At 37.5% G+C, this 23433-nt stretch overlaps 1 protein-coding gene across 1 annotated transcript in view; it reads right to left on the reverse strand.

Annotated features, from left to right (window-relative positions):
* Positions 1–17222, reverse strand: part of LOC123878083 (tribbles homolog 2-like) — a 58396-nt gene extending 41174 nt beyond the window's left edge. Inside the window, exons 1-3 of the mRNA XM_045925181.1 lie at positions 16937–17222; positions 16365–16773; positions 7141–7430 (exon numbers count right to left, since the gene is read on the reverse strand). Coding sequence (XP_045781137.1) covers positions 7141–7430; positions 16365–16676 — 602 coding nt within the window. The 5' untranslated portion in view covers positions 16677–16773; positions 16937–17222. The remainder of the gene's footprint in view (positions 1–7140; positions 7431–16364; positions 16774–16936) is intronic.
* Between the last annotated feature and the right edge of the window lie 6211 nt (positions 17223–23433).

Raw genomic sequence — 23433 nt, forward strand, 5'->3', positions numbered from 1 at the left:
AAATAAAGCCGTGCGTAATTCGGGAGCCAGAAATTCTTGGGTAATTTTGTTGTGCCAAACTTGGCGAAGTTACCAGTCTAATATTACAAATTGCTTCCTATTTTTAGAGTAATTAATCACAAATATAGCGGAGCTTGCGTTACTGTAACAAGCACAATAATATTACTTGTTTTGTCGTAACTTGATAATGTTTGAAACCTGATAAGTGTTATTATTAGAAGACATTATCTTTGAAACAAGGATAGTCAGTATACAGCGTACGCGGCGTTCATATTGTTAGATAACTTCTATCAATAAAGAGCAAAGATTTATGTTTCTGTTACGCTAGATGGGTTTGAGCGGTCAGCGACCCTAGCTCGGATATGCAGCGAGTGGTAAAGCCAAGCGAGCCTGCACGAGAGCGGAACAAATTTATGGGAAAAAATAAATCGGGGCAGCCATAAGCTCCTCGTAGCACGTTGCTATGGAGGAAAAGCTCGTATAGTATGCGCTAATTCGTATGGAACGAAGTGTAAAGGAATAATGATTAAGAAATGGCGGGCGCGTGTCCGACGGTCACACGGTCTCCACCTTCGGCGATCCACCGTTCTCGATGAGCGCTCTTGTGAGACGCTTTCAAAGGGCGCAGACAGAAAAAGCGGCCTCGTCCCTAAGTAATTGTTGGCACGTGCATATTTTTTTGCCCGATGAAATGTGAATGCACCCATCCATAAGGGATTTAGGGGAAAGAACGCGTGCCAGCCAAAGCCGTGCTTTATTTAATGAGTTAGTCATTGGCCTCGTTGCAAATGTTACGCCGGTACAAGGACCTAGACGTAGACGCCTTTGTAAGAACTAACGAAGGTTGACTCACCACGTGATATCATGATAATGACATGAGCATGACACTCGCTTCTTTTCCATAAGCCTCGTTGTAAGTTTAGTCAGGCATGAGCTATGTATTTCCAAACTTTATGACATTCCCAACGATTACCCAATATAACTTGAAATGAAACTATTCCCCGACGATGAAGATTCGGTGGCTTATTGGGATTATGTGCCGTTCTTTTCAATAAAATGTAATTGGTACAGAAGTACAGCGGTAGATAGCTGTTAGGTTGAATGTCACAACACACGGGCGCGTATCAGCGGATAAATGTGGAGTTACGCAAATCCGCAGATATGTCGGCAGTGCGCGGGCGCGCCGCACTCGCTTGCACAAGGTTTCGCAGACCTTTGTTTTACGCAACGCGATCGATTTAATAGCTAGGTCTTTTCTCAGCTGTGCACTGAAACACCTCTATACAATAAGCGCCTTGAAAGTTGGAACATAAAAGACAAATGAACTTGCTAAGAAAAAACCCGGACCGGATATCAATTCTTCCGATGTGAGAAAAACCATTACATCCCTTACACATATTAAGAGCAGGTGTTTGCAAACACCGCCTTTCAGACTCGCAAAAATAAAATTTACTTTTGTATGTGCGACAGCTATGTCCGGCAGTTCATTTCCCAGAATGACGCCCGCATTGTGATTCGAGTAGTAAGTAGTGATGCTCGAGATCAATGCACTATGTCCACGTCCGGTAGCCGCGTCCGGTGTTTTCGTATCACCAAAAAAGGTGCGAACATGTATTATTTATAGTAGTGACGAATGCTCGCCCGTCGCCCTCGTCTAACTCATGTAAGTATTTACGGAACGAGGAGAGGTGTAGGTGGTCGAGAAAATGCCCGTCTGCTTTATTCGCACGGGCACTTGCATTGTTTCGACTCCTCTATCGCATGACGTAGGGTACACGCACCGCTTCCCAAATGAGTTCAATCGGCGGTTCCGCACGAGCGAAGAGGCGCGCAGCGTCGGCGCCAGCGACATTGGCACAGTTGCGCACGACCTCAGCAGCCGCAAGTCGACCGAGGCCACAACAAACGCCCCAAAACGAATAACATAGACGTCGGAATTCCGGCACGCCTGAATCATGTCGTACAAAAGTAAACTTGATGTGTAATCGCGTTCCAAACTAGATCCCGAATTATACCGATACCGGCGCCTCGCTGGGTGCCAAGAGAAATTACGCCGAACTCTTCGTCCAAAACTGTATCCAAGGGAAGATTATGCAATTCTAACAATACCTTTTATGTTGCACTGGAGTTATACAACTGTCGAAATGGAGAGACGCACTGACGCGAACGGGTTACTCACAGAGCCCGGTATTATGCAAATGCGTCGCTGTAAGTCAGCGGTGTGGCTTACACCACGATACTTTGGCAACCTGGTTTCAAAAGGTTTTCAAAACAGCCGGTGTGGGTGCAGCTATACACGCTTTCGTTGCCAATATCAGAAATCGCTACGGGCGGCGTTCAAGGCACGATATGATTTGTGGCATTCATACAGAGATGTCTAGTGTACGTTGGTATTTTTTAAACGAGGGGTTTGAAAACTCTGTGTTGTTTGAGGGAAATGTAGTGCGGTGGCCGGGCCGGAATGCGACGCGACGGCGTCTGCCGGGTCTATCGCGAACCAATTTGGCACATCCGCTAGAGAGTGCCAGCTCAACCAGAGCCATAAATATACCGCACGCAGACGCGCCGATATAATTTCGCGACAAGAATGCTCACTTGAATTAGCTTGACGATTTCAAAGTACAACACGGCGCTTTATAAATTCCACTTTCTTGAAGTCAATACGAGGAGTATTCCTGCTGCCACATTATTATGTATCAAGTTGCGTAATCAAAAGCCGTATCGCGAGCGGCTCATTGTTTGCGATGTATGCGATCACCCGATCCGGCTTCTAAACACCGTGTTACGCAAAAAAACCTCGGGTCTTGTTTTGTTACCTGGAACGTTTCGCCGCGGTATTATTATTTTGGCGTGGAGTGGGCGGGATGAGCCCGAACAATACGCCGAGGACAATATTTTATACCTGAGACTGTTTACAAAGGTCTCGTTGTGTTTACCAGCGAGAGAGAACTCGCGGGCTCCGCCGAGTCTGGTGCATCTAATATAAGCCTATTGTAAACTTGCGTTCAGCAAATTAAATTTTTTGAAGACGTGTGCATCTACAATAAGCTCTTTTATTATAATCAGATACTTCCGCTCGCAATATCCTGTCGGTTTTGGCAAAACTTTAAATTGTATTCGACGGGAAACATCCGACTTTCGAAAAAAGTTTTGCGTCAAGCTTACCCATAATGGATTTGCGTGGACAAACTTATAAGAACCGTTTTAATTTTTTCACAACTTAGTAGGTAAAAGCGTAAAATGCCATGTGCAGTGATCCTTAATTTGATTCACCGTTTGGGATCAGATACCTGCGTTATCGACACAAGCCTACCTGGATGTCTTCTGAAGATCCTTGTCCGGATGCTATGATTGAGATTTCCTTTAATATTTTTTGTTACTTGATACAATAATATTCAATAGATTCTGCATCCTTCTCGGTGAAAGTACGCGACGGAACCAGTCTTTTAACACCTTTCTACCCACGAATATTTAACCTAGTTCCAATACATAGTAAGATGTAAGTAAGATTTAATCTAAAATCGGTTCAATTTGAATTTTATTATGCCCGAAATACTGAAGGCATATAAAAATATTCATCTTTTATCAAAGTTATACATCTCACCTAATTATAATGTCAAAGCAAGGCACCCGGTCTTATATCAGCGGGGAAAAATAATTTCATCCAGTCTCAAAGGATGGGTAAAAACTACGGACGAGTGTCAAGAAAATCCACTTCAAAGCGTCAAAGAGACGCGGAATCAATATTAATGTTCTTATTTACCTTTGAGACGGTGCGAATCGCGGGACAGCGTCGCGTGGAGTCTGCCGGATGACTCGAATTTATAATCAGGGGTGCCTTTATGCCAGACGTGAGAACGGAGGTCGAAAGGGCGGGTCACTTGCTCGGATTGCACCTTCCACGATCAGACATGTGACCATTCTCACGGCAGCGAAGAGCGTTGAAGAATAATCTTGACCGTCGCGACATGTGCATAGCGTCATTAGAATTTATTAGGGCTACGCAAGGTCAGCTGCCGGTATGCAAATGAAATTTGACCGGTTGTTTGATCAGACGACAGAATTTCTCTGGGAAAGTTAGACGCACGCCCATTAACGGGAAATTATTTTAGGTCAAGATCCTGTCGACACAGCTGGCTACCTGACATGGAGCGGTCCGTTATTATCACGGAAACAAAAAGTTACATTTCCTTTCTGGAGTAATGCGGCATATGGCGAACTGGACGCGTTTCCGCAGCTTGCGTTTATCATTGTAGACAATCTGTGACTCTCATAAGAAGCAAATAGTAAGCTGCCATCAGATGTTTTTTCATCTCTTGGCATGTAAAGTAAAGGCAAACATTACGCAAATATTCTTCCATAAATAGCAAAAAGTTCCAGACGTAAGACTTTGGTTCGGTTGTTTTAAGATTAGGCTTTTTGTATAATAACCGAATGTGTTTTGGCATTCCGGCTTTGAGCAGCAACTTTGAAAAGGCTTCTCAAGTTGCGGTGTACTTGCTTGGCTATGCGGCTCTGCTATTACGTAAAAGGTGAAGCAAAAGTTTTACATGTGAGGCACGGCTCCCGTTCCGCATCGCGAAACGACGCTTTTGACAACGTTCGCTTTGATGATACTCCGCTGAAGGGTATTAAATTTTACCCTTTTTTTACTGTACGTCCACTCAAAAGCGGACTAAGTTAATACTGTTGCGTAAACATAGATACGGGATTACAGTTCATGTAACTTCGGCTTTGACGTGTTGCCGTTTTGGAGTTTAGCGGTCGCGTCAAAGGCATTTTTTAAATCCATTTGACGAATGTCACTTAGGACAAATGGAATATCCACACAGGTCAAAGAATCCATTATTGTCTGACTGAGTTTTGTGGAGGCGTAATGAAAATTGTCTCGGCTGTGATGACAAGGAGACCGCAATATACAAAAGGTGGGTTTGTTGCCCCTGTCGTGGGAGGGCAATCCGAATGAGATTGGATCCGAATGAACAAATTCAGCCGAACTGTTAAGTTTTCGAAATCCCGAGCACAATACTCATTATATTATTAGAAAGCGAGATTGAGTTCGTTATCAAAATAAACGATCTATTAAATCAAACAATATAAGGGTTGGGGATGCGGGACAGGTGAATGATGGAGTTTTATTTGTACCTTACAGGAATGCGATTGTTGATGTAAATAGCGTAAGGGGTGCATAATGTAATTTTGTTGATATTATTAATGGGGATCAGGTGATTGGATAAGGGAGGCAGGTAGTGGTGCCCGCATGGGGTCGCGCGCGGGCGTAGCGCTGCGCCGCTCACCCTTGACCCGATTGTATTGTACGCAGCAATGACACCGCTCGCCTTGAGCCGCTAGCATTGCCGGAGATATTCGCAACAATGGAGGCCAGATAACATTTCAAAAGTCGAAAATCCGCCGGTTCCTACCGGCTGCTTGTAATTAATAAAGTTGGGTAATTATTTGTAATATTTGCGCCTTCGCTGTTTACTGCAACTCTTGTTCAATATACTGTGCATTTTGTATCGATATTTATTAATTTTTGAAACTGTTACCACCTCTATAGGGTCACTCCGTTATTATTATATACTCCGTTATATTTAGATGATTAACTGCATCTATTCGTATCCGAATTTTCATCTTTTTATTAAAAGGACCAGATTAAAACTTCTGAATCCATATTTAGTTGTTGTTTGCTAGTTCTACTTGAATATAGCCTGAGAAGTAGTTTAGATGACCAAAATAATACGTAATTATTTAATAAGTTTTAAGTCCTGTCATTATAAGTTTTTTATGTATTCTTAATAATAGTGACAAAATTCAATAAAGTTTATATGAACTATATTATTCCTTATTTTCAATAGAGAACATCTGCGCGTGCACTTTTGTTTTTAAGGTAGGCTTTACTATTGCACTAAGTTCAATCGAATCTGCTAATAGGACAAGTATTTAAACAAAAGTGCTAATGAAATAAGTATCAGTAAACAGCTTTAAGTTAATAGGTAGTAGGACTTCAACAGTAGGTACATTATCAGGATGCCATATAAATGGTTACAATAAATTACTTGATAACAGTTTATCGTCTTCTTACACAGGCCTATCGGTTACAAAGGAAATGAAGCTACTTGATACATACATCGTTTCCGTTTCCGACGTTTTTGTGTCTTTGAAATAAGTTTTTTCTCACGGACCTTCTGTAGTGGGCGGATCACCAAAAAAATAAAGAGATAAGTGATTGATTTATATGGTACGTTAAATAAGGTTACATTCAATTTCTATCGCTCAAATGGTGTCCGTGTTAAGAATTTTTGACGTTCTGCATTTGTCATATTAATTAGTATTCTCTGGAAGTTTAGTTTTCTGAAGATTTCGCTTCTATACCACGTGTGAACTTCAGACTTTTTTAATGTTCTACATTCTATTTAATGCTGATACTATACTAAAATTTTCCTGGGATGATGAGGAAAAATTCAATAGGTACGTACTATTATTAAAAATGTTATGTATCAAAGTTATGTATCAAACGCCGAAATCATAAATACAAAGGGTAGATTAGAACCTCATTAGAACGAGCGTACACCATTCCACCCATTGAATAGACCGTCGATGATTTCCCAACACTATGTTATGTTTTCGCAAGGACTTTGATTTAATGTAGAGAAATCTTGCCTAGTATAAATCGCAATCGGTTGAAATACAGCGTTATCGTAGTACAAACACAGCCACTTGGATTGCCGTGTGCTAAATTTTGCCAATGAACTGACTGACGTGTCGCAACGCTCCCCTACAGACGATATCTCCCGCTCGCAATCGAAAATCGTTTACCTTGTGTAATTTGCATTGACAAAGTTACTCGAGGCATAGACGCAGTTAACAACTTTAAACCGATCGCAGAAGTTGGACATGCCAGTGCATTGATAATAGCGCTAACAGATTTTGTACCAGTGGACACTCGTATTAGGAAAAAGTAAATGACGCATCATATGAGTAAAAGTAATGCAAATCCAATCCTATGTTACAAACAAATCCCCCCTTTGTTTATCCCCTGCCACGTTTATGATAAAAGAGTTAACCTTTGACTTATAGTTAAGGGTATTTTAGCTAGTCGAGCTGTTTACACATTATTCAATCATCAAAAAGACTCACCTCTGAGGATCCGCAAAGACGAACTTTCTCAGCTTTAGATCCCGTAATACGATGCCTTGTTCATGGCATGCCGCTACCGTTTCTGCCATTTGTCGGAACAGTCTCCGCGCCTCGTGTTCCCTTAACCGTTTCCTCGCCCTCACGTACGAGTGCAGGTCTGAGTGCGATCTCGGGAATATGAGGTACACCCTCTTATCGCCGACCAGCACTTCGTGGATAGGGTTCACGTGTGGGTGGCCGTCTAAACGGTAGTGCGCTTGTAGAAGACTACTGCAATCTCTTGATACCACCTGGAAAGAACATTTCTATGAAACTGAGAAGTGTCTCTATTTAAAAATATTTTAGGGACAATGGATCTATCATGACTTTATGTGTTAGGTATGTTACGATAAATTGGGAAACCTTAGAAATACTTCGTAGTATGGTTTAATAAGGTTGCTTCGAATAAATATTATATTCCCGTCCTTGACTACCCCCTTCTCAATTTTGTTGCTGAGTCTTACACGAGTAGATCACCCATTGAAAAATTAATACATCGATGAGTGGAACAGCAAAACTTTGACGTAATCTATTCTCAATTCTCATAGATTACATAATAGGAATCATCTTCTCCCTACTCCCTACGTTTGATACGTCACAAAATCTCAAGGAGATTCTATTTTCAAAGAATTTGAAAGGGCTTCTATATAAGTCTAATATGAATGAGTCTAAGCTTTTAAATGAATAAAATGAATGAATGCTGACCCTTCGCGAATATATACTGGACGCTAAAGCATTCCTATTATTTATTGTGTTTAGACTTTAGAGATTAATAACTAACTACTGGACGCGAACTGATTTCTAAGCGGAATGCCTGGCTGGCTGGCTATGGTCGACAGATGCATTATTATTGAATTCGAAATATAAAAAATTGTTTGTTAGTACTTTAGTCATTTCTTTAAATAAAGAACACCATTGAAGATTAAAATATAAATACTTAAAGTGATGATGTGTTAGTAAAAATATTATAGCGATCGTCAAGTTATATTTTTAGTGATGATTATTTTTAACGGGTGACAGGGCGGCAATTCATTTCCGAACTTAACACGAAATGTCAACGACATTGTGAACGCAAATATACAAAATACCAAAACCGATTTTCCGACTGGCATTAATGATGAATCACATCGCGTGCGTAAGAGCGTTTATTATGAAAACTTTGCCTATTTATAGAAAGCTTGTGAAATTAATTGTTTGTAGACATACGGGAACCTTCGACACGATATAATGCGTCCGTTTTGTCGTGTCGAAGGTTGCTAGTGATTTTTTTTTTTTACCAATGAACTAAAAAGATGACGTAAGGGTCTTCCCTAATCCCTAGTGTTGTTGGTATCTTGACCACTTTCTTGAAAATCCATTCTTATCTCAGCAAAGCTCCCTCCTTATGCTTTAGGGTCTGGAACTTATCCTTGGAGTTCGTATTTCATGTCTCTTACAATCGGTAAGTATAAGTATTATATTTTGGGCGAAATATTGCGAAGAAATCAATTCCTTCTCTCGTATTTTTTTCATCGAATAAAAAATATGAGTACTTAAGTGAACTTTATAATACTTGGGCGTTGTACGAAAATACTATTTGACCTATTTGTCAAGTGTTTGCGAAAAAAGAACCGATAAGAATTCGCAATAGTTGGTTGAGGCAATTGATAATATTTGGCTCCATATGCGTACACGGCAGCTAACCTACTTACCGGCGATATCAATATTTATTTAATCGTTAGGTATGTACTGTTGCAAAATGTTTACCGATCTACATTTTCGAGCAAAGTTAAAAATATTAATGCTCAAAGTTAAAAGTGCATTCAAATAAGTGGGTAATTGTTAAAATAGGAGTTCTTGGACATCATTGCTATAAAATATGTACGAAAATCTTAAATACAAAAGAGAGAATAAGAGTGTAAAATATGGTTATGAAGGTTTTATAAATTAAAGACAAACAGTGTACAAATTTAGTTTAACCTAAAAGTGTGTCAAATATAATTAGTAAAATGATTAATAAATCTAGGAGTTTTTATCTAGGACATCATTGCTTTAGATACGTATGTAGATCATAATTTACAAAAGATTTGAGAGTAAAATATTGTTGTTGAATATACCTAAGTAGGTACCTAGGTAATATACAACAAAAATTGTGAAGTAGGTAGTTAAAATCTGTCTTACACAAGCAATGACTTGCTTAGAAAGTCATTGTACACAAGAGATTGTTTTAAATTAAGTACATATGGATATTTATAAATAATTAAGAAGATAAATTGTGAACTCCTTGTAATGAACTAGTGTTTTTAAAGGTTGTGTAGGTAGGTATAGTATAGCGCAACTACTTATTACTAAGTAAGTAGGTACCTAACATAACATTTAAACCTAGGTGGTGGAGTTACTAATTTTGAACACATCTGCATCTTTTAAGTCTAATTTTGAATTGATACACAGTTTTAATGCCTATTTCAATTTACAAAATACATAATAATAACTATTTCAAACACGTGTATCAAAAGATAAAAATAGCTTATTTACAAGTCATAAATTTTTTATGATCTCGTTTACAAAAAAAACTAATTTTTGTATTAGATTCGAGTTCATATCTCATTTAGTTTCCTGATAACGGATCAAAGTTGTTAGTGAGTCAGCAATGAACTTGTAACACAATTCTGTTACGTTAACGGAACGGCTTCAATGCGGGTGGGGGGACACTGAAGAGGGGGGCCCGCTAGCCTCGCTTTGACATTCGGCGATCGGTGCGTTATCAACTTGTCTATTTCACAATGTCAATGAGAAGGTCACGCTTATTTTCGACGCGCATCCACTACGTGATTACGATTAGCCATACATAATAGGTACCTTTAATAGTAAATCAACTGTAAAGATGGAATTTTCAATAGTCTATACACGGCCTAACTCTCTCTGCCGTTTTTTAGTCTATGGTTTTTGGCTCTCTCTGGTTACGGCATAATAATGGCGGTAATGGCAAAAAATATGTGAAAAGTTAATTATTAACCTGAGTTGATCCTTAAAAGTACTTTTCATAAAATAAACAAAACAAAACTCATCCAACATAATATTTCTTTATTTATTGTGAATTTAATACTTTTATTTGTATTTTAAACAGTCATTTTGTATTATTAACAAAAGTTACGGGTATTTTATAAAAACTCCTTTTTCAAATAACGAACGTTCCTTCAGTCTGCTGCAACATGCATCTGATCACCTTGGATCGGATTTCTTAGTTGCGAAGTCAGTTTTATTTTGTGAAATCTACAAGCTTACACATGGCCAACTATTTTATTTACTTACTATTTATTTACTTAGTTACTTGAAAAAATCTACATACTTACCTACATCGTAACTCTACCATTTGAACCCAATTTATAATCCCCGACCCAAAAAGAGGGGTGTTATAAGTTTGACGTGTGTATCTGTGTATCTGTCTGTGACATCGTAGCTCCTAAAAGAAAGAACCGATTTTGATTTAGTTTTTTTTTGTTTGAAAGGTGGCTTGATCGAAAGTGTTCTTAGCTATAATCGAAGAAAATCGGTTCAGCCGTTTGAAAGTTATCAGCTCTTTTCTAGTTTTTTATAGAGGTTTTTGTGTCGGGGGTTTTTTTAAATTTTAAGTTACACAAATTATGTTACTAATAGTTTTCATTATTTGCTCAAGAAAGAGATTAAATATGTATTTAATTTATAAAAAGGAATTTCAATTTTTGCAATTTATTTTAATTTAATTTGCAATATTACTTAAAATACAAAACCATCTAGTGCGAGTCGGACTCGCACACGATGGGTTCCGTACCATCACAATTGTACACGAAATAACACTTTTTAATTTTTTAAGGTTCCGTACCTCAAAAGGAACCCTGTAGTTTCACTTTGTTGTCTATATGTCTGTCTGTCTTGCCAGTCAAGAAGAAACCTATAGGGTACTTCCTATTGACTTAGAATCATGAAATTTGGCAGGTAGGTAGGTCGTATAGCACAAGTAAAGGGAAAAATATACGGAATATAATATATATAACTATACGGAACCCTGAAATGATGCAGATTCTCTAAATTTAGTTTAGAGAAAGACATCAGAAATTGCCGACGCAACCGACGACGCCAGTGTTGCTCTAACGATTTCTATTCTCTAAGGCCTAAGCAATAAATAATACCAGGTAAAATATCATAATATTCGGCGTAATGTAATACAAATGTGGCAGTAGTGTCGGCAAGAGTCGATGTTGTAAATACACGGCGTTTAAGCAACGATCACGTTGCCTCACTTAACCTTGCGGGGTTCTCACGAGGGAAGTGCCTATTCTGCGCCTTGACAATACCTGTATGGGCCTTTGTTACTATACTAGTGGTACTGAGTGCTGGAACTATGTATCCTGTGTTGCCTAAACCAAAGCCAACATAGTTATTAGTAATGGTGACCATACTTAAATAGGGTCTTGGACTGCAGTAATAAAATGATGTGACGTTTTGTATAGTGGTAGTTTATGGGGCTAGAATTCATAATTAAAGACCATTCCATTTTTTTCCATTCCATCAGCCTGTATGCGTCCACTTTCTACTCCTGGACAGTAATAAAATAAAAATCATGATTTTTCCGTACAGCGCGCGTGACGTTATAAATAAAGTGATCCTATAAGGATTCCGTTTTCCCTTTTAAGGTACAGAACCCTAAAAATATTTGTCGCTTACGTCTTGTGACGTCATTAATCACCTTCCGTAAGTCTTCCGTATAGAGTGACGTTAATAATTTATTATGTGAAAAATAACAATAACGAAAAAACTAAATTTGTTTTAAATTTAAATTCTAAGCCCCATAAACTACAGCTACTTATACAAAACATCACATCAATTTATTGCAAATTGCAATGCTAAACGAGTGTTAGATTTCCGTACCCGAAGCCTCCGCTCAGCTGTCCGTCCGTCCGTCTGTCTGTCTATCAATAGACTGTATCTCATGAACCGTAATAAGTGGAGTTGAAATTTCACTGAGTGTCCTGTATTTCTATTGTCGCACAACAAAATAATAATAAAAATTTCAAAAAGGCCGGCAATAAAATTTAAAAATACAGTGCTCGCACACGATGGTACGGAACCCTTCGTGTGCGAGCTGGACTCACACTTGACCGGTTATTTAAATAGGCTTCGCGGTTTAGGGTTCCAGGATTTTTGAAGTTCCTAATTTAAACTAAAATGTGTAAATAGTAGAGCAATAATAATTAAAACTGTAACAATTTCAAGGTCTCTTTAAATGTCACGATTATTATTAATGTTTAAGAAATGTTTAATTATGTCACAATATTTTGTTAGAAGTATGTAGTTAACTAGTCACTATTTTATTTATCACAGTTTAGACGAAGCTAGGAGTAGGTACAGAGACAGGTCATTATTCATTATAGTCAATTGGCATCTTATAAAATTATCACTATCGTGTAACTTTTTTTCGGTCTTGCGTTTTCGATACTCGATAAATATCTTTTGACAAAGTTAACACCAGTTTTACAAAGGAAGCGATGTAAAGTTGCAAAAGTCTCCATTGTTTAGCTTTAGATGTTCGTCCAGTTTTTATCGAATGCACCTGGCGAATCGGTATAATTAGGTATAAACTACATAAGAGTACCTATAGGTAGGTTCGTGCGCATGTATGTATTGCAAGGATCTTCAAAATAACGAGTTTCCTAACTGGTTTGTAGTTTTGTACGTTGCCTTGGCGCCTATATGATTCAAATCAACGGACGCGGAACAGATTTCGCTGGCAAAAAACAGGAGTTTACTCGAATTTAGCCTTTGATTTTATCAGATGACGCATTTGATAATAATTATCTGTTATTGATATCCTGGATCGTTTATTAGTAACTATAGACGTGCCAACTTCCAATCCAGCTCGGTGATTCTATTTGAAGGTTTAATAGTTAACCCAACTTGATTATTGCTTGTTAGTAGGGGTGGGAACATTAGTTACTAGTTGGGACGTTTATAAATTGGAGAAAATTACTTCCGTAAAATCATTTGGATTTTTGATATAATGATTTTTTTGAAATTAGAGATAATAACGGTTAGTTCTATAGTCAATTTTTTGCAAGTATGTAGGGTGACTTGCAAGGTCACTTTTAGGCCCGAAACTATACCTAATAGGCAGTCTTGTTGGCAGATCTGTAGATAGATGCTTTTGTTGAAAGGGGTGGGAAAACTACAAGTTGGAACGTCTATAAGTTGGACAGTTTACTTAAAATCATTTGGATTTTTGGTATAACGAATTTTTTAATGGAATGTGGATAAATTGCCGATTTTTTTTGACAAGCATGTTAGGTTGACTGGCAAGTTCACTCATAAGCCGGAAAATATGGTAAGCAGTGTTATTTGGCAGATCTATAAGATGCTTTTGCAATTTTTTTCGCGAGCATGTAGATTGGCTGGTAAGGTCACAAAGTCGGAAGCTGTGGTAGACAGTGTCATTGGCAGATCTGTAGAAGCTTTTCGTTCAGTTTGATTTTATCAAATGACTCATTCGATTAGATCTCTGACTGGCATCCTTGTTAATCTCACGGTGTGAATGTTGTGACGTTTGGAATTAACGTTATTGTTTGCAGTTGCGAAAGTCGACACATGACATTGTAAACGATGGCTCTGGCCTACAAGTGCGATCGAGCAGCGCGAAGACCGTGACATATAAAGTTTGACATCGATATTTTTAACGAGAAAATATATATCATACGAGGGCATAATCGTTATTAAGGATAACATTATACAAAAACATTAGTGCGTGTGACCTTTACGCGCAGTTGAAGTAAAACTTTGGCGTTGTGGCAGATTAGTCATGTTAGATTTTAGTAGTTTTGAAAATAAGTCGTAACTACATAGTAAATTAAAAACAGAGCTTTTAATCTATTGCACTAACTATTTAGTGCTTTTAAATATCTAGATAAAAGATAGCTGTCCTCAAAATAGCTGTTCTAATTGATAGCCATTATAAAAGACGGAAGTAATGTTCGCGTTACTTCCGTTCAAAGAAAGCTTTTACTCTTAAGTCGCACTAAAAGAAGTTTTACTTCAATAAAGATGTACCTATGGTCTAAGTAATTAATTGGGTTAAAATGAATGAATGTAGGTAGGCACTTAGTTTAGTCATCTAAGATTATAAGTGGCATAGTATGGGAAATAAGATTGTGGATATATGAAGCCAAAGTCACGCAATGTTATCACACTATTTCAAAATAATAGGAAATTGTGTTCAACCAGTTTTGATAAGGCTTGTGGTTTAAAATTTAAAAAAATCGGCCTAGAGCGAGTTCCGTACTCGGGTATTTTTTCCGACATTTTGGACGATAAATCAAAAACTATTACGCATAAAAATAAACAAAAATCTGTTTAAGAATGTACGAGTAAACCCCTTTCATTGATACCCCACTTGGAATATTTATGATACTTTGAAAATACTAATTTTTTGGTTATGAACACTTTTTAATTTTTTTTTTATTGATGTAACCACAAAACGATTTTCGAATTTTCTTATTTACTTGTGCTATAAGACACCTCCCAAACATGATTCTAGATCAACGGGAAGTAGGTACCTTATAGGTTTTCTTGACAAACACTACAGACGAACAGACAGACAACAAAGTGATCCTAGAAGGGTTCCGTTTTTCTTATTGAGGTAAGGAACCCGAAAAAATATCAGACTACGTGAGAATTAAATTCAATTATAACTTGGCCTTTGTAATGTAGAGATGTGTGAAATATTGATGGATTAATTTATACTGGCTCAATGTGAGGTAAAAGTCATCCCCGCAGGTTAGTGCTACCTATTAAATAAACAATGATAAGCGATATTTGCCTGTCTGTTGGATTATAAGTACATACCTACTACACTAATATTACTATACATTTTTGATGATTTTAGTTGGTTTGGTTATAAAAATATATTATAGTAGAATAAATGTTATATAGTAATGCTGGTATGTTAAACTGCTTATTCAAATACCTACTTACTTAGTTATATGTTAAAATTAAGTCTTTAGGTACTGCCTACGGAGCCTTGATATTGTTACCACAGATAAGCCACTAGTTATCACTTATCAGTGTGAGAATTCATTTTCAAGGGCAATTAATACGAGTTACCGAGTTAACTCGGTTTTGAGTAACAATTGATTAATTGCAATGAAAGGGAAACACCATGTGGGCATATTATTGGGAACTGGGCTTATCTCCATGGGGTGTCTATCCCGTGGGATACATGGAACCCTTCTAGATTGAACTAGCGGATATTGAGTAGGCAGGCACTACTTCAAAATTTCAGCTGTCTACAGACATGCAGACTTGGTTTGATCGCTCATATTTACATGTGTATGTCTGTGGGTTTGGGCTGGACAATCATAATTATTGCCATTTACTAGTTGGAACCTCTCGGCAGCCGACTTATTGGCACGTCTATAGATAGCGTTATTATTTAAAAGAGTTGGAAATTATGTATGTAGTATGTACTTCTAATATTTCAATGACTGAAAAGTTTACATAATATTAAGTAACGATTGGCTATCAATGTCATTTCCTTTTTAAAAATTAGTGCTTGTGATGAGCAAGCTACTTAAGTAATTACGAAGAGAGAGGTCGAGAGATTACACAGTGCAGGTAGGTAGTAGGTACCTATCAATCAAACAACAGTACGCAACTTCTATTGAAACCCGGTATAATTTCGACACGAGACGCGCTAGTCGTTACGTATCCCTATCGAGTAGGTAGGTATTATTTTTGTCGTATGATAAATCGTTGCATCTAAATGTCTTTAAACAAAGACTCAAAACTGACAAGCTAATTTCGCGTTCACAACTTAAATGAACTTGATTATTTACATGTGGGTAAGTTATTTACTTAAATTAAGTACTTAATCTACCTACTTAGTGGTTTTATTTATGTCTTGAGATGAATTGTATGTTTGTGTACCTCTAGGCACAGTTGTAAAGTTGTATTTAAAATCGTAACAGATAGGTATTTCTCTCAAGTAACAAAGTGGGATCTATAATTAAACATTTCCTTTAATTGATGACTGAGCATCAGTAATTTCTGCGCCAGAATGCAAGCTTGGCTATTAAGTTGTTAATGCTACCAATTTGGTATTGTGCGTGGTTGAGACGCGGTCCAACTGGTTTTCGTTTATAGTTTTACTTTTTAGTTATCGATATAGATCGGTCACTTACTTTGCAAACATATTCCTCTTGCGTGCGCACGTCCACACACCGACAAAGCGATGACCCTTCGACTTGTTCCAGTAGGAGATACTTTTCCGCGACGAGAGCCGCTTGGAACTGGTGCTGGGGGGGCGCAGGGCTCGCGGGACTGGCTGGAGCGGGGCTGGACGGCGAAGGCGCCGCCGACAAGCGGTCGGTCAGGACCGGCGAAGGCGCTCTGTCCTCGGTCTTGCTGTGCTCTCCCGAAGGAGCCCCTTGGGCCGTCACGCAGCACCCGCTCCGGCGCAGCGGCCACAACGACGAGGGCGATCCGGGATCCATCACTACACTGTCACACTGTCACTGTCACGATACACTAATGTTCACAGAACACAAACACTTAAAAACGAAGAAGGAACTATGATGAGATGAACATGATCTGCAACAGAAACAACGAAGAAGTATTAGAAACATCACTCCGCAATTTTCGTACGGCATAAAAATTACAAAATTCGAAACGAAACTATGAGACAATCGACGATTTAGTAACGCGGTTTAGTAAGGGGAAATGTAAAGTATTAAAGTACGAATACGGTACGAACCTTGAAATGATTCGTCCTGAGTGGAGATCGTACCAAAATTTGACTGTCCGTGGTGGCGAATATCGCGTATTGAGCACGGGGTTACAGGAATTTAATTCCAGTAATCCGAACACGAATAGACAGGCCAATATTTTGGGCCGGTGTCCGCTCGGGTTGAAGTGAAACTAAGCGAACACACAACCACCTCCCACTAACGCCATTGCGAGACTAAACGAGAGTTTTGTGACGAAGCTGACGCGGCGCTCGCGGAGCCTCGGGCCAGCAACCGTGGATCCAACGTCCAATGCACAATGTCGACACACCGTCAACTCCGTACTACGCAAGTATACGCCATGCGGTTTAAAGACGGTACGAGCGCTTGCCTGTTGTCTCGCTCTAACAGAGCAATATAGTGCCACTTAGAGAGGGATAGCACTCGACCATTCATTTACGTTTGGCAAAGGCAATGCAATGATGTCAAATGTATATTGTGTACCACAATTTCAATATTTTTCACAACAATAAATAAATTATTATTAAACAACAAAAATTAATTGCACCGTATTTTACAAAAATGTAATGATTGCAAAAACTTTGATTTGAAGTCTAAAATCCGAAATGGACTGGCATTATTGCTTACATTTTACATCTATCTAGGTACCTATACCTACGGAACGCATCATAATATTCACATCATTTTGTTTTTTATTACGTTTATTACTTATTATTAAGTTTTAATCAGCAAGTGTTCGGCAACTTTCATCATTGTGGGTACTAGGTACCTTACAGATATTGCCACAGAATAGGGTAAGCCACCCAGTAGTCAGCCCGTCTCCAGTAGTCCGCCTTTCCTATATATTATATCGATGATCTTTACCGTATCTCAATATAAATAGTGTTTTAATTGGTCTACACATAAACAGTATTTTCTTTATGTACTTATGCGAACCGTTATGGTATGATTAATTAATACTCACTCACAAATACAAATCAATAGCACTTAGGAAAGCTGAGGTATGCTTGAGGTGTTTATATTGGGTTTCTTTTGATTTATTTAAATTGTTATAGATTTTTATTTTATGCAGCTCTTGAATGTTTTTTGATAATAATTATTAGGTAAAGCTAAGAATGCATTTCTATAATATGTATAACTCTGTTTAATTTAGAATTAGGGTAATTAGGTTCATGAAGTTAAGGTCGACAGAAATATGAAATCAAGGACCAAAATAAAACGATATGATATTATCCTGATGAAAAAAAGGAATAAAAGAGAAGCTATGTAAAACATGAAATAACTAATAGGAGTTTGAACTGATGTACCTATTCTTTAAGTAGGTACCTTGGTCGTATTGTATTAAGGACAAAGAAAAGTTCCATCGGGATCTCCAAAAATCATAAATCCACGTGGACGAAGTCGCAGGAATAAGCTAGTTTATTTATAAGAAATCACACAAAGTCAAAGCGTACCTTATTGTCAAGACCATAAAAAGTGTAAGTTAGGGCTGACTATATTAGGTATTATAGGACTTTGAGAATGTCAACTATCAGAAAAACTGGAGAAAAGTGTCATTATTTCGTTTCATGATGTTTTTTGCTGTGATAATATATAAACTCTTGCATCTTTATAATAATAAAAAAAAATACTTTCGATCGCTTTTGATTTTATTTAGCAATTAACATTTAAACTACAGTTATAATTCGATTTCCGCTAAAAAGCTGAATATTGGGTGGTTTGCCTTTATATTTTATTACTGCAAAAATAAAATTTTTAAATTACGACATAACATTATTGCACAAGTGTAAATTAAAAATTTATAACACCCCCGACAAGTGAACGTTACAGTAACTAGAAAAGAGCTGATAACTTTCAAACGGCTGAACCGATTTTCTTGGATTATAGCTAAGAACACTCTCGATCAAAGTCACCTTTCAATAGTCTATAACTAGTTGAAAAGACGTCCTATCTGGAAGGTCAGAATTTCGATTTCTGGCTTGCATCCTAATGTTTCGGGCTAACAGCGTACTACCCGTACTCAGTGACGGATTAACCCTTAATCAAATTAAGCAATTGCCTAGGGCGTCACGTCTGAGGGGGCACCAGAAGAAGCACAAAAAAAATCCGCCCTTAGGGCATCACGTCTCACTCACGTCACCAAAAACCACACCAAAAAGAGTTTCTAGGACTAATTTGAAAATTCGCGCGTTTTAAGTTGACATAGAGTCCGATCTAGAGTCATAACCCCACTCCCGCTTGCCCACTCGCTGCCCGCTTGTGCATTCGACAATTCGAATGCCCCCGAAAGCCGCAAGGCGCATTTCAATAAATAAATAAATTATGCTTTGGTTTTTATTGTTGTCGCACCTAACTACTCCACATCCAAAGTAAGTTACATCTCATCATCTTATTTTACAAAAAACTAATGTTTTTAGGCGGTAAAGGTTTAAAGACCGATTCTAGTTGACATACGGATATGGGGGCCCATACTCCATAGGCATGGATTGCTTAGGGCACCAAGTAGTCTTAATTCGTCACTGCCCGTACTACGTACAAAAGTGGCCTATTGCATTTACATAAACTATTGAAACAGTCATTTACTTTCGTAAATTACTTACATTGGTCAAATATGGCCATAAGGTAGAAGCCTGTAAATATGTTAAAACTGTTTGAGTTTACACGAATTCCTGACCTGTATCCTGTTCGAGGCTGTTTGAGCTAGCTGTTAGCGGCCCGCATCTCACCTCGTTACCAAAGGCGGAAGTCGACAAACATTCAGGACGAGCCTCTGTTTGCCTACGTGTGATCCTGTTTTGATTTGGAAAAATGCTCCCAGGCTCTGTACAATGTATAGAATAGATATATACCTACAGGCTACAGAGCCTTAGCACAGAGTAAAATTATCTACTCACTAGCTGATACCCGCGATTTCGTTCGCGTGGACGTAGGTTTTTTAAAATTCCCGTGGGAACTCTTTGATTTTCCGGGATAAAAAGTAGCCTATGTGCTAATCCAGGGTATAATCTATCTCCATTCTAAATTTCAGCCCAATCCGTCCAGTAGTTTTTGCGTGAAGGAGTAACAAACATACACACACACACGCACACACACACACACACACACACACACACATACAAACTTTCTCCTTTATAATATTAGTGTGAAGTGTGATGTGATGTGGTCTTAGCATGGCCTTAGATAAAGTTTGCAGTCTATGGTAGCCCTCTTATTATTTCGTTATGTACGATTTTATGACGTTGTTAATTGCAACACAAAAACCAAACTCGAAGAGTTGCTACAGATTTTGTTTTCAACAAAGCAGGCGACTCAAAGTTTCTAATGAAGCGACAAAGGGAAATAATTCATTGCACCATAGAAACTTGAGGAAACATTACCAAAATGTCACGTCATGCGTCATAGGAAACTGGAAAATTCTATCGATCGCAATTTTTTAAAATTTCGCAATGTGATTACATACCACCGACGACGTTCAACCCTTTTATATGACGTGCCCATTTCTCGAATCATGCGGTCTACGCAACGTCACAGAAAATGGAAAGAAAAAGTGTTGAAATATTTTTTCTTTATACAAATTCAAATTATTTTTATTCAAATAAACTTTTACAAGTGCTTTTGAATCATCAAAATAATTTACCATTGGTTCGGAATGCTACTATCCACTGGTTCGGTAAACATATAAATTACTTATCAGTGCAAGCGATTACTTCACGGCAAAGTCTCCCAAAATAAAACTTTATTAAAATGAAATAAAAAAAAATATTCAATAATATATATTAACTACCTAAGCCTCTAAAACTTAAAAAAATTCAGCGGCAAAGAGAATCTCAGCCGAAGGCATACCAATAATTATAATTACGTAGGTACCTAAATATGTAGATATTGATGTCCTTAAAAATTTCAATGTGTGAATGAACTACCCATTTACTTGGAATTTACTTACCCATTTGGAAGTTTTACTTACCAAATTAAGCACAATACATTAAGTTCGATATACTTAAATTAATAATTTTCATTAGTTTACTCGGCCTGTACGTTTATACTTATTAAATTAGGTACATGTAGTATCTTAATGATACCTACGATTACACAGGTGAAAAAATAGGTAGGTATAGGTAAAGTTCCACCTACTGCCAATAAATTGTACTTACCTAAATGAGGAATATCTTCAGACCGATGCCAGATCAGAAAATAAGTAGGTATGGTATCTTTTTAAATTACATAGAAGTTCACCGTTCCTACAGTACCTACCTATATGTAGTTATAATGCAACTGACAGAAAATTTTGCTACAAGCTTTTCCTGGTCTTTAATTGTATAATGTTGTGCAATTAATTTTTTTATCATTGAGTGGCAATACATGAATGATAGAGTGTCATTGTTCACAGAAATTAACTTGGTAGATATCTAGTTAATAATCATTGAAAAAGTGCAAAAAATAAACAAAGAACTGGTGCTTTTTTTTTTTTTTTTTTTTTTTTTTTTTTAATTCAGTCCACAAAACCGACTACAATTGGTAAGAAAAAATACAATATGATAAATGGACAAAGATACATGCGCGCAATTGCGTCTTCTCGATGTGGACTCGGCATGCACTATTAAAGTATGTAGGTACAAAACTACAGCGCAACACAAAATAAACTTAACAAACAAGGAACAAAAACTTAAACCAGAACAGCTACCAACAAAATAGGAAAAACCTTATACAAACTACTTTCTAACAATTACTTATCTGTGTACTTAACTTACTTTTTATTCTTGGTATATTGTCACAGAAGATATCTATAACATCTCTGTAACTATTTGCAAGAGACTGCATTCTATATAGCGGACTATGATGCCCAAGCTTGGTTTTGGTTTGAGGCAAACAGAACGTCTTGCGATTGTGTAAGCGGCTACAGTCACGGGGCACAACGAACTTCAAGCGTTCAAGTAACTCAGGCGCATCAATGAGACCCTTCATTAGTTTTGCCAGAAAAATGACATCCGTAATCTTTCTACGGTCTCTAAGGGATTTCATTTTATAGTAAGAGAGACGAGATTCGTATGAAAACAATTTGTCACATTTGAAGTCATTGTAAGTTAGATGGTATAGAAACCTTTTTTGAATTCGTTCTATTCTATCAGAATGAACTTGATACCCTGGACTCCATACAGTGCTACAATATTCAAGGATGCTACGGACAACACTGTTGAAGACCAGTATAGATAAACTGGGGTCCTTGAATATTTTCATTTGTCTGAATACTAGTCCGGATATTTTTGAAGCTTTAGATGTTATTTGCTCGATATGTGGACGAAAACTTAAAGCCGAGTCTACAGTAACACCAAGGTCTCTCATACTATAAACTTCCTTAAGACTAACCTTGTTTATTTTATAGACACAGTCTACCGGATTTTTTTTTCTGGTAAATTTAATGTGGAAACACTTTTCAATATTTAAGTACATACCATTTGTAGTGCACCAAGAGTGAACAGCATCAATATCGTTTTGTAGGGTTGTCACATCAGCTTGGCTGTTAATGGTTTTGTAAATTTTTATATCGTCTGCAAACATTTTAAATTTAGACTTTAACTTGAGTGCCAAATCATTTATAAAAATTAAAAAGAACGTGGGACCTAGATGAGATCCTTGAGGGACTCCCGATGATATTTTTATCTCATAAGACTTAAAACCATTAACAGCAACAAGTTGTGACCGATTTCTTAAGTAAGATTCACACCAACGTAACAATGAGCCATGAATTCCCAAAGACTCAATTTTCAATAACAAAATGTCATGATTCACCATATCAAATGCTTTTCGAAAATCGGTGTAAATTGCATGTACCTCACCAGTAGCATCTACAGTCTCAGCGATGTCTGATATATAACTAACTAAGTTAGAAGTGGTTGATTTGCGAGGACGAAACCCATGTTGGTTAGGATCAAGATATGGGGCTATGTGATAATAAATTATTTTCTGAACTAAGCTTTCTAAGACTTTTCCACAGATTGATAAAATAGATATAGGTCGGTAGTTTTTTATCTTTTGAGTTGCCAGACTTATGCACTGGTGTGATATATGCAATTTTCCATTTGGTAGGAAATGTACCCGTTTGCAAAGAATAGTTATATATGAGGGTAAGTGGCTTAGCTAGTTTGTGAGCGCATTTTTTAAGAAATATTGGGGCAAGAAGATCTGGACCGGGACCTTTAAGTGAATCCAAGTTTAAAAGATGTTTTAAAACTTCTTCTTCAGTTAGTATACAAGAACCCAATGGAACATTGGGAATGATATTGCTTGGGAGTGGCGAATTTCCTACTCGACAGTTACTGGTCTCTATGTAGACCGATGAAAAATGTTTAGCAAAGGCGTCACATATATTCTTTCCACCTTTAGCTACAAAATTATCCAGAATCATTTCATTCGGAATACAATTGGTACCATTTTTACGCTGTTGTTTAAAATATTTCCAAAAGTAGGTAGGATCATCACGAATACATTCAACAACTCGTTTTTTAAA

This window comes from Maniola jurtina, chromosome 1 (assembly GCF_905333055.1).
Source record: "Maniola jurtina chromosome 1, ilManJurt1.1, whole genome shotgun sequence".
Lineage (NCBI taxonomy): Eukaryota > Metazoa > Arthropoda > Insecta > Lepidoptera > Nymphalidae > Maniola > Maniola jurtina.